General features: G+C 34.3%; 1 protein-coding gene across 2 annotated transcripts in view; it reads right to left on the bottom strand.

The window, feature by feature from the left end:
• The window catches only part of LRP1B (LDL receptor related protein 1B), a 1,768,615-nt gene that overhangs the window by 464,546 nt on the left and 1,290,904 nt on the right, over positions 1–13,165 (bottom strand). For both annotated transcript variants that reach the window (XM_069473041.1, XM_069473049.1), the window contains exons 36-37: positions 10,475–10,609; positions 9,763–9,892 (exon numbers count right to left, since the gene is read on the bottom strand). In XM_069473041.1, coding sequence (XP_069329142.1) covers positions 9,763–9,892; positions 10,475–10,609 — 265 coding nt within the window. The remainder of the gene's footprint in view (positions 1–9,762; positions 9,893–10,474; positions 10,610–13,165) is intronic.

Genomic DNA, 13,165 nt, shown 5'->3' with positions numbered 1-13,165 from the left:
ATAGGAAATAATATTTACATAATGTTACATTTGTCAAACATTTGTTTTGTGGACTCAAATGTAAATCTTGTTTTGGGAACTCAAAATTAAGAAGTCAATAATATTTACTGAGGTCCTCCTGCTGAGTCAGTGCTGAGCTGGTAGTTGCAATGAAGAGAAATGGAAAATCTGACAAACATTTGAAGAGAAGAAATGACAGGATTTGGTGACAGATGGAAATAGGTGATGAAAATCTACAAAAAAATCTAAAGTTTCAATCTCTTTTGTGCTAACTCAAAACATAGAAATAGGTGATGAAGAAACTATGGAAAATCTGAAGTTTCAATCAGATTTTGTTTTATCACGACACAAAATAGAGCCATCATTTTGCTTTGCTTTGCTTTGCTTTCTTTCCTCCTCTCCTCTCCTCTCCCCTCCTCTCCCCTCCTCTCCTCTCCTCTCCTCTCCTCTCCTCTCCCTCTTCTTTTCTTTTCTTTTTTCTCTCTGTAGCCCCAGCTAGAGTGCAGTGGCATTATCAGAGCTCATAGCAACCTCAAACTCTGGGGTCAAGCATCCCTCCTGCCTCAGCCTCCTGAGTAGCTGGGACTACAGGCACGTGCCACCACCACACCCAGTTAATTTTTTTCTTTTTTAGTAGAGACAGGGTCTCACTCTTGCTCAGGCTGGTCTCCAACTCCTGACCTTAAGCGATCCTCCTGCCTCAGCCTCCCAGAGTACTGGATTAGTGAGCCACTGCGCCCAACCTGCCATTTTTAGGAAACTAAGTCAGTAGATGAGAGGTAGGAGAACATGTGTAAGTTTTAGTGACAGACATTCAAATAAACGATTCTAAAGAAAATTGGAAATAGAAATAAAGGGAGGGAAATGAGATTTTTAATTACATTTTGCATATATTTATTTATATTTTGCATATATTTCTTTGAATTTTGTATATCTTACAGTATGTTCAGTGATTAAAGGAAAAAACATAAAATTAAAAAAATATCAGTTTAAAAAATAAATATAGCAGAGAGGGAATGGCACACAAAGCCTTAAATGAGGAGAAAGAGAATAAACTACAATGTTTACAGGAGCTATATGGGAGAGGTCAGAGAAAACCAGAAAACCCAGGGTCAGAGAAAGTTAACAGAAAAAAAAAATTCTTGAGTGGATAGTCAATGGAGAAAAATGTCTGGAAGAAGACAAGTGGTATAAAACCCTGCAACAAAATCTCTGGACTTGGCTACAGATAAATTTAGAAATTTCTAAATAATAACAGAAGCTAAAAACACATTTCAGAGGTTCTATGACAAGAAAGTGAGTATAGATCACTATTCTAAGAAGTTGAGATGTAAGCATTTGGAAATTAGTAATATTTTTTTCAAACAAGATGATCTGAGGCTATTTGAAAACAAAAGGGAAAGGCCTTCCTGAAAGGAGCAAGTTAAAGACTATTGAAGAGAATAGTTATTGCATGAAACGGCTGAGGAAGGGAGATGCCAGTGTATTCAGTATAAAAGTGGGAAAAGTCATTTTAAGAAAGAAAGAAAACTTTCTCTCAAGCTATACTCACTAAAACATTCACAGCTAGAATTCACACATTCCATTTTCCCAAACCACCACATCAACACCTATCCGATTACAAACCAAATTTATTTCATTGCTTTACTACCGGCTGACAGCTTTTCCATCTTCTTCCTCCACTGCTCACACACTTATGAACTTTACAACTCATACTGACAATCCCATGAACATCCCATCTCATAGTTCGTCATCTTTATTTTTCCAGGGACCTACATCTCCCTTTTGTCTCTGCCTTACATAAACAAGGCCACAAACTCATCCCAATTATCACATTAAAATACTCTACTTTCAATTTCACCAATTCTAAAATCACCCTCCCTTAATTTATAGAGCTGTCTTGGTCATTCACACCTGCTGAACCTCCTCTCTCCATCCTCACCCTGGTCTCTTGCTCTTGGTTTCCCACTATTCCAGCATTAGCTTCTAGGTAATGCTGGTAACTCGTAGCTAATCCATTGCAACTGCCAACTTTGAACCTGCTGCCTCCTCCTTTCTTTTTGGCTTGTTTTTTTCTTTTCTTTTCTTTTCTTTCTTTCTTTCTTTCTTTCTTTCTCTCTTTCTTTTTTTTTTTTTTTGCTACCTCTAAGTTACCAAACATCATTATTACTCAAAGACCTATAAACATCCTGCTTAGATTCTAAAATAGAAATCCATCCCAGCTGGTCTTACATTGCTTGAAAATTTTTTTATTCATTATTGTGAAAAATATTCAATAATTACAGTAAAACTTAACCTATTTACTTATGGCTCCCAATCTTACTTAGACAGACTATCAGCTGTGAGTTTCTTCAATTTCTCTAATTTAACCTCTAAGATACATTCTATCCCAGTATTTTATCTCTTCTTTCACTCCACCTCCAAGAGCAAGGGGAAGAGACCCAGCATTTACCTCATTTAATCCTCCAATAATCTAAATGGATATAGGCAGTTGAGATGAAGATATTTAAACAGATATCAAAGTTAAATGTAAAAATGTGGCCGGGCGCGGTGGCTTACGCCTGTAATCCTAGCACTCTGGGAGGCCGAGGTGGGCGGATCGTTTGAGCTCAGGAGTTCGAGACCAGCCTGAGCAAGAGCGAAACCCCATCTCTACTAAAAATAGAAAGAAATTATATGGACAGCTAAAAATATATATAGAAAAAAAAATTAGCCGGGCATAGTGGGGCATGCCTGTAGTCCCAGCTACTCGGGAGGCTGAGGCAGGAGGATCGCTTGAGCCCAGGAGTTTGAGGTTGCTGTGAGCTAGGCTGATGCCACGGCACTCACTCTAGCCCGGGCAACAGAGTGAGACTCTGTCTCAAGAAAAAAAAAAAAAAAAAAAAATGTAAGTGTCCAAACTGCAGTGGAAACTGTCGGTACTCCATATAAACACCCTCAGATGCTGTTTACAATTTCTGTGCACTCCAGTGCCCAGTTTCTGATCCTTTTGCCTCAGACAGCTCACATAGACAACTATCTTTGGAGCACTACCTTTGGGCCACTAGAATCTCTTCTTCCACAAATGCTGAGAGCCAAAATCTCGAGAGTACATGTTTCCCCAGGGTGGCCCTTATCCATTGGATAACTAGTGGAGAATCTGAAACTTCCTTTGCTTTGATGTAAAGTTTACACTCTAGAGCCTCCGAAGGAATCAGTCTGAGATCTAGACTTTGCTCAAAATTAAACATTCATTTGATTTTCCCCCTTTTCCTATTCTATTCATTTTGCTTCCTGAATTGAGAATTCTCATTCTAGGATTTTTTTTCTGGGATATCAAGACATAAATTTTGTCTGTTTCCTTTCTGTCCTCTATTCTTCCTGCTCTACCTGTTGCTTCTTCCTCATCAAGGTTCCTCCTAAATTCCCTGGAATTTGTCTCCTCCTTACATTCATTTCTACCCTCTTCCTTTCTACTAATTTCTTCCCCTCTGCCTAAGAATATGTGCAGTGCCCCCTCCCTCCCATACTAAAACAAGAAAATTCTTCCTACTCTACTGCCTTCTCAACTTACCTCCTATTTCTATCTCTTTCCCTTCATTGCCCAAGTTTCTGCCAGTGTAGTCTATATACACTAGCTCCACTTTCTATTATCTTTTAATTATTAATTCTTTATATTTTACTTCTGTCCTTACCAATCTCCTGAAATTGATAACAATAAGCAACATCACCCAGATCACCAGTTACATGTTCTGTTTTTTGCTTTTTGTCTCTCCTGACCTCTTTACTGCTGGCACGTTCTTTTTCCTTAAACCCTCTTCCCTTGACTTTTATGATTCAGCAATTTTCTGAAGACTTGAAATGGATAGGTGTTTTGTTCTCTCAGTTTTGCCTTATTATGGACTGATACTCTCTCCCCCTTTCTCTCTCTCTCTCTCTCTCTCTCTCTCTTTCTTTCTCTTAATCATTCCATTCACATTCTTCATTATTTTTCTTAGACTTCTTTTTTCTGTATTCTTTCTTGGATAATCTCATCCACTATCATGGTTTATCGTAGAGTCTGAACTCTGTTGGAATAAGTAAGAAGAAACTTTGTATTTATGCATCTATGCCCTACTTAATCTGTCTCCTCCAGGCTTTGCTATCTCAGGAAAATCCCATAACTTTCCAGTCAATTACCATTAAATGAATAGCATTATATTATTAATTAAGATTAATTTTCAAGCACAAAAGGCTAAATCTTTCTAAATTCGAACTTAAATTTCATATCTATGTTAAAATTCTCTGCCCTCTCTCCAACTTGGACCTGACTCCTCTTGGCCTTGGGACTTGCAGTGAAAAGGGGACACATTTTTTTTTTTTTTTATTTACTACTCTTTTTTATTTTAGTATCCCTCTTACATATTTATCTCTAGCTCTCTCCATTACTTGGCTGAGGGCAGGGAAAGACTCTCCTCTCTGCTCCAGAGGGATGATGAACTACCATTCTGCAGGATTCCTTACTTCAAAGAAATCTACAAACCATTTTATGGCCCCAGGTTATCTTCCAGCCACATGACCTACTCTTTCCTGCATGTACCTCATATACCTACACTCTTGCCGATGGCTTTTGCTTTGCCACTACCAAAGTATTTTCGTATAATTCTATTTCTTATTCTATTCTATTTCTTCTTCATATAATATAGAAGAACTATGTAATATAGATTATTCTATTTCTTCTTCATATTATATAGAACACTATCCCATCTCAGAAACCTCTTTCTCCTTCAAGCCTCCTCACAAAGCCTCTATTAATCACCACCATTGCTGCTATTACCCTAACTTTTACTATCTACTCTAATTATATGTTATCACTTTTTTCTTTAAACCCAAGGTAATTTTATAATGGACTTATAAAAATTTTTACTTCAACCTGAGGCTTGGATATGAGATTTAAGTTTGAGTTAGATCAATTAGTCTTTTAATATCTTAAAATAAGTCTTATTTTATAAAACGTGATGATTCCTTTAACTGAAATTGTCATATTTGTTTAAACTCACAGTTTAAATAGGAAACTCACTGTGAATAGGGGCAACATCTCTTTAGTACCAGCATACTTCAGAGTGCCTACCAGTGTTTGTCATATGTACTACTATTGTGTCAAGATGTACTGAATTTAAGGCTGAGGAGGACATGGGAGGATGCTGCCATGTCCTGATTCACAATGCCTAGCTCTCCATATTCACTGAATAAACTGACAAAAAGTGGAATATATCAAGATTCTCTTTGCCTAATGTTTTCAATCAACCTAGAGAGAAGTAGGTATAGTTATATGCTAAGACAGATGTAGAAAGATAAGAGATACTTAAGGAAAAAGAACTCTAGAGTATCAACTTGAGGGTGTACACTGGGTTTCAATATGAACTGAAAAAGAAACCTACAGATTGATAAGTAGCAGCAAGAGGCTTGTTAAATTGAGCTGCATGAATCTAAACTAGGGTAGGCTCAAAAGTTTTTATACAAGTGTGCAATTCTGTACAGTGCAAATGGACTTTCCGTAAACATAAAGAAGTCTTTGTTAGAAATAAATTAGACATCCATTTCCTATGTATCAATGAGATTATGGAACATTGCAATTATATTAATTCTTGCCATGAGAATAATCTTTCATAAATGATTAAATTGTCTCTTTCAAGGCCATAATGATTTGATTAATTATAATTTAAAGAAATTTTTAAAACATCATCATATTGGAAAAGGATATTTTCATTTTCAAGTTTACAGGTGTGATGTGGGCACATTCAATTGAGCCATATATTTTATTTTTGAAATTAAACAAAATTACACCCCGCTTTGCAAGTCTTAATATGTAGTGGCATGAGTTTATAGACATGCAGTAGTAGACAGGAGGATACACAACGGGAAGTCAGACCCAACCAGAGACTTTGGTATAGACCTCCACACCTATATTTTTTTAGTCTTTTCTCATTGTTTATTATCACTTTCATTTGTGGTTCTAATCTTTAAAATATTATAATTTTATCCCCGAAACTATCAAAACTGTTTTCTTATATGTTTGATATTTTTGCTTATTAAATTCTGTAACATATAACAATAATATGTATATATGCAGAACACATACATTCATAAAAAATAGCAAAATCCTTGGAATTTGGAAAAAGCTAATTCTACTATGTATCAAAAAAGTAATGTATTTAAAATTGCTGAATCAGTTTCTTTTTCTGTTAAATGAAAGAAATACCACTCTACGTTTGGTGTAAGCTTTTAAACAAAGTGAAAGGGGATCCAGTGGTGAATTTTGAGCAAAGAAATGACAAGCACTACTTACATTCCAGAAGGATCATTATACTACCACATGAAGAACAGATTGTGGTAGTATAAGGATAGAAAATGATAAACCACTATCCAGAAATCCTGGCAAGAGATAATAATGGCTCAGACTAGGATGGTAGAAATGGAAATTATGAGAAGTAGGTAGGTGAGAACGTATTTTGAAGTTAAAGATAACAGAATTTCCTGATATATTGAATATAGAATATGTGAGAGATACATCAAAGATGATACCAAATGATTTGTCCTGAATAAATTAAAGAATAGAATTGCTATCAACTGATGAAAAAGTTATAATTGTAGAGAAAGATTCGGTTTAATTTTGGATATGTTAAGGTTTTGTTTTCTATTGGATCTTCTTCCAGTTACTTACTGTGCTGTGTAACATACCACTCAAATTTAGAGGCTAAAAACAATAATAATTTATTTGCTCATGAATCTTCAATTTGGGCAGAGCTCAGCAAGAGCAATTCATCACTTCTTCACATCGGCTGCAGTAGCACCAAGCTGAAGTGATATAATAGCTGAGAATTGGAATCATTTTAAGGCTCAGTTACTCAACATGTCTGGCGATTGGTGATGGCTATTAACTGGGACCTTAGCAAGGGTTGCTGGCTGGAAGATCTACATGTGGCTTCTTCATGGGGTTACTTGGCTTCCTCACAGCAGAGTGGCTGGATTCTAAGAGCAACTCAAGAGAATCAGGCAGAAGTTTTATTTTCTTTTGTAAAGGTCACCATAAAAATTACATTGCATCACTTCCACCATAGTCAGAGGCTCACCCAGATTCAGGTGTATGGAAAAATGGCTTCATCTCTCTTTTGGAAAAGTGTCAATGTCACATTGTTAAAAAAAAAAAAAAGAAAGAAAGAAAGAAAAAGCATGCATGAGGGATGGCAGATGCTGTTGTAATTATCTTGGAAAATATAATCTGTCACAGGTCTCCAAATAAAAATATTGAAAGTGCAACTGGACATAAAAATCTGGAGTTCAAAAGTGAGATCTGGTCTGGGTATATATATTTTAGAGTCTTTAATATTTAGATGGGATGAAATAAAGAAGAGAATAAAAGCAAATACTGAGTCCTGGGGAACTCCAACATTAAGAGGTCGAAGAGAAGAATAACTAAAAACAAGAGTGGGTTGAGATGATCACTGAAGTAAAACAGTCAAGAGAGTTGACTTTCTTCTGGCTTATATTGTCTCCTGAAATACGATTCCCACAAGGTCTTACCCCAGTCCCAGGTGATGAATCATAATTTGTCTAAATATGTGAAGATAATCTCTTTCCTGTGGCTACTGACTGATCTAAGTATGGACATGTAATCTACTCTGGCTAAGGAAAAACAAAGGGATTAATACTAACACCTTTCTCTTCCCAAATAACACAATCCATGTTAGAAATGAAAAGATGTTTTATCCTATCCCTCTTCTCTAAATGTAGACATGCTGCCTGGTGATATATAAACAAGCTGTAACAATATGGCAATAATACCAAGCATAAAATATAAGCTAGTTAACATTGTGGTTAAAAAAGATAAAAAGATAGTTGAGTACTTGAATAATTACCAACAATCATCTACTTTCATACTTCATTTTTTGATGAAAAAAAGGAAGCTCTTATATATTTAACACACTCTAGATAAATTATGTTACTTGCATCTAGGAGCATTCCTAACAAAAGCAACTTTTTCCATTTTTATATTGTAACCTTAGTTTTAGCTTGAAATGTGACAAATGTGTTGGCATTATTTCTCTCTCCTATATTAACTTTCTTTGTTTCTCTTCTTTCTGTACTATTAATAATAATATGACTTAATTGTATAACATTCACCAAGAAAGTGAAATAAGTGATAATATTGATAATAATAAGTGGAAAAATATGTACAATATATAACAAATAGGGAATGTTGAAGATTTTCATGAGAGTTGATTTGATGTCTTATATAAATCTGACTTCATTCTATTAAAAATTCAGTGTTTCTTACCCTGGTTTATCTAACACACTTTTATTTGATCACCCATAGATTTACTTTTCTTCTACTGCAAAAGGCATAGGAGTTCTATTAACATAAAAATTTCTTCTCTTTAAAAAAAATTTAATTCTAGTCACACTAGCAATACAAGAAACACAATAGTGGCTAGTAATTAACACTTTAAAATAGGGAATACTTCTATATTATTGTTTAAGATAAAAGCAGTTATTAATCAGCTAATTATTCACTACCAGCCACTTTACTAAGCCCTGAGGATAGAGAAATAAAGCAAGCACACATGGCTCTTCTCCTCATAGAGTACAAATACAGTAAAGAATAGAAACATCATCCACTCTAGTGAAAAATACAGCTACTAGGCAAATTAATAGAAATAAATAAGCAAATATTAGTGCATAGAATTTATAAAATGAAAATACTGGGTGCTATGGGATCACAGAACAATCAAAACTATTTTCAAAGCCAGGGAAGGGTAGACAAATTTACCAACGTAAGAATAGAAAAAGAGCATTGCAGGTAAAAGGAAAATGTTTTGCAAAGTCTGAGAGTAGAAGAGAATAAGAAATATTTGAAAAATTAATACACAAATATTGACATGGAAAAAAGGCAATAACAGGAGTTTGGGACTAAAAATTTACATAGGGGCTGCTTAAGAAGGATTACAACAGAGATTTTGGACTTTATACAACAGGCAATGGGAATTCCTTGAGAGATTTTAAGTAATCAGGTTTATATTTTAAAAATCACCTTAACTTTTTGTCAGTTTAAGAGGCCAGTTGGGATGTTATTCCAGAGACATAGGTAATCACATTCAATTAGGGTAAAGGCAGTGAAGATAAAGAGTGGTAGATTGATAATAGAATTAGTTAGTAGAAAAAAAATCAGCAGAACTTGGTGACAGATTTAATTTATTTCTATTTTATATACGAACAGTTTAGGTGCCCATGAAACATCCAAATGGAAATAACAAGAAGACAGGTAGACATACTTATTTAGAACTCAAAACAAAAAAAAGAAAAAAAAAATACTTTGGAATGAACATGTTAATTGTTCATACACATCATAGGCACATAAATGGAAATTGAAGTTTTACAAATACTGGAAAGCAAGGTTGGATATCAAATGGCTATTTTATTCATTCAACAAATAATTGAATTCCTAATAATGTAAACAATTTTAGGGCAGAAGTTTAAATTGAAAATCAAGAAAACATGTTGGTGTCCTTATTTGGATTTATACACATGTAAAAGAACTGACTAATAAATGTGACTTCATCAAACATGTACTAAAATAAATATGAGCAAAATGAAAATAAACTTTTTTTTTTGCTTAGGTAAGATATTTTAAAATTTTTTTCAGATATTATAGCTGAAAATAAATATGAATATGAATTTTTTTCCTAATAGGACTTAAGAAAACTCACTTAAAACTCAGAAGATATATGTAAATCTTAAAATTACCCTTTTTCTGGGTGCACAGCTATAGATCTTGGTTGATCCAGGCCTTGGGAAATAACTACATAACGGAAAGAGCCATTGAGTCTTGCAACTTCAATCAAGTTGAAACCATGATCTGTCCAATATATGTTACCTAGGAGAAATATGTATAGAAGCATTTAAAATACAATTGTAAGAAAGAAAATTATTTATTGGTTATAGCTAAAGTTAAATTTCTGAGCATTCATATAACTATCAAGAAATTGTTTACTTTCTACATTCTTTTTCAATGTGTGTATTTCTTAAACAGGAAAGCTACAAACAAACTAATATGCAAATACTTTCAATCCTAATCTCACACATCTCTCAGTTAAACCATAATGGTACATTTATACGGTAAAAATAAATTGAAACTTTTCCCACCTAAAGAAGGGATTTATTTTAACTTTCTGCTGGCTTTAGGCAAAAGAGAACTCCTAACTTTTGTTTACGGGCCTTAAGAAGCTCTCAGGAGATTTGGGCAAAGTTAACACTACATAATGTACGTCTACATAAAAACATTCATCCAAAGGTTCAAAAGCATTAGAAAGAGTGGAGCCAAAAGCAAAAGAGACCACCTTTGTGGCTAGAAGTACACAGAAAAAAATGTTATGAGTCAAAAAAGAATTTTTATGAAGCGGGCTGAGCCCCTAACAAAGTAGATGTGAAACAAAAAGAGAAAACCCATGGATTATACCAGCAATCCAGTCAATAGCTATCCCTTCCACTCTTCCCAAGCCATTGGTAATGATATCTTCTTTCCAAGTTTGATCTCTTTTAGCTCTGCTAATTTTATTGAAGCCCATGTCTGTCCAGTAGATGGTATCATTTTCTATGGATAAGACAAAAGAAAAAAAAACAGAAAGAAAGAAAGACATGCTATAAAAGGTATCCTATATATTAGGATATGATTGTAACAGTATTCGGGGGGTTATGCTGGGTGTGCTAGACTGTATGTATTCTTTAGGATAATTTACTAATTAAATAGTAAAAAAAAGGTATTAAAATAACATGAAATAATCTATATTTTAGTCAAATGATTTTTTAAAGTATTTTTTGAAATATTTATGGAAATGAGCTATCAATTCTTTATCATTTTTTATTCATTTTTCTACTCATTTTAACTCAATAAATCTTTATCCCTCATGAATTTGCAACCTTGATATCAAACCATGTTATTTCGGACAATTTTTCTCTTCACAACTATACCTTTGTCTGAATCCTCTAAAGTAAAAAGAATGCCACTGGGGATAATCAACTTAAAAAGTTCTCAGGGTAGAAAGATGATGGAAAGAAACAAAAGAACATTTCAACTATATTAAGGGTGTTACGCATAAGGTCATTCAAAATGTATAAAGCCTTTAAAATACCTTATCATCCAATTATTCCTTCTGAGTTATCAGTTTCCCAAATATTGACTATAAGCCCCTTACATTATTTTTCAAACTCTCATTTTACAAATGGGCATAAGAATACTTGAAGAATTGCTCCATGTGATCATAGAGTCTTTAAATAATAGCGCTTTTTGAATATTTGAATGAGAAATGTGTCTAAAGATTATAAATGAAATATATGTGCATGCATATGCATAAGGGGTGGTAATTATAGACCAAAGATTTTAAATACAGCCACCAGAAAGACACTGGGGACAAATCATGAAATAATAAATTTGCCACGAACTAAGTAAGTTTTTGTGTTGTGACCTACATGGCCATTTGAAGAACAAATCCTTTAAGACCAATATAATTTCCCGCTGGCACAGTGACAGACTATGGAAATAAAGAAAATGCAATTAGTATAATAAAGCCATTTATCAGTAAGTTTTGGGATTCTGTTTCAAATGAAATATAGTCTCTTCTTTTACCCATTTGGGGAAAGAATCCACACAGCCCTTGTTCTCAGTGATGGTTGAGTCAGATATACAATTGTTTGAAGTAGAACAGAGATACCCTATCCAAATATATATCTGGAAAACAAGAACTTACTTGATTTTCCAATTTTTTAAAAGCATCAGTTATCATGCTTTCATTATTAAAATAGGGAATAATCCATCAATAGGATAAGGATTATTTTTGCATAATTATTAACCATTATATGTCCCTAAACATTAGACCCATATATCCAACTGCCTATTTTGTTTCTCTGCTTGTGTGTTGAAAAGGCAATCTTGATATACGAAATACAAATTCTGGATTTTCTACCTCAAACATGCTTCCCTTGCAATTTTCCCCATGGCAGCTCTCCTTGCCATGGTGGTATGGTAGATGGCACCTCCATCCTCTGTTTCTTGGGCTAAAAACTTCAGGATTGTCCTTGTGATCACTTTTCTCATGCTCCACATCCAATCCTTCACAAAATACTCTCTTATTTAATCCATTACAAGTATTTTTTGGTTCTTTTTTTTTAATTCTTTACAAACATATCCATTATCCAACCACTTTCACACCCTCTACTCTTCATACTTACATTGCAACCCAAACCACCATTAACGCTTGCCTGAAGTCTTGCAATGGCTTTCTGGCTGCCACTTAGAAGTATCTTCCACTTTTGCCACTATAATTCCCTTTCCACATTATTCTTTTTTCCAAGTGAAGAAAAGTGTGGCTACAGTTACACTTTAAAAAAGTAAATAAAATCATTTCTGGCCCTGTCTGTGCAAACTCTCTAATCACTTCCCATTTATCCAAGGTAACATTAAACTTCATTCTCATGACTTTCATGATCTAGCTCTGCACTCCATTCCCCTGATACCCTTCCACTCTGCCCCTTACTCACCCATATCTAGTAACACAGACTTTCATGTTCCTAAAACAAACCAAATACTTTTTAGTCTGAGGTTCTTTACACCATTTTTTTTTTCTGTCTGGAATTTTCCCCCGAGATATCTGCAGCTTTGTATTAGCTCAAACATCCCCTTCTTGCTGAAACTTTTCTGAATATTCTATAAAAATTTTTCCCTAACCAAAATGAATTTTTCTCCATAGTACTTATCATGATCAATCGAACACATTATGTATTTATTGGTTTGTTTGTTTAGTGTCTATTTTGTCTCACAGGAATGTAATTTCTTTGAGGACTGGGACTTTATTTTGTTCGCTGCTTTATCCCTGCTACCTGGAATAGTGCTTGGCACACAGGAAGCTCAGAGTACACATCTGGAGAATGAAAAAATGAATGTGATATGCCGTATGGATGGGAGGCAGATACAGAAAGACACACCATTTACCATGAAAAATCTTATTTGCTCATTAAGAAACAGAAGGTATACACCTCAAGGAATGGCTAACAATTCACTGTAGCGTAAGATGAGCACCATGTAAGTCATAAAGACAAGTATTTTTGAAGGAACTCAAGACAATAACAACAATTTTCAAAATTATAAGAAAAA

This window comes from Eulemur rufifrons, chromosome 1, assembly GCF_041146395.1.
Source record: "Eulemur rufifrons isolate Redbay chromosome 1, OSU_ERuf_1, whole genome shotgun sequence".
Classification (NCBI taxonomy): Eukaryota; Metazoa; Chordata; class Mammalia; order Primates; family Lemuridae; genus Eulemur; species Eulemur rufifrons.
The sequence above is the reverse complement of the archived record's forward strand: the minus strand, read 5'-3'. Positions and strand labels throughout refer to the sequence as shown.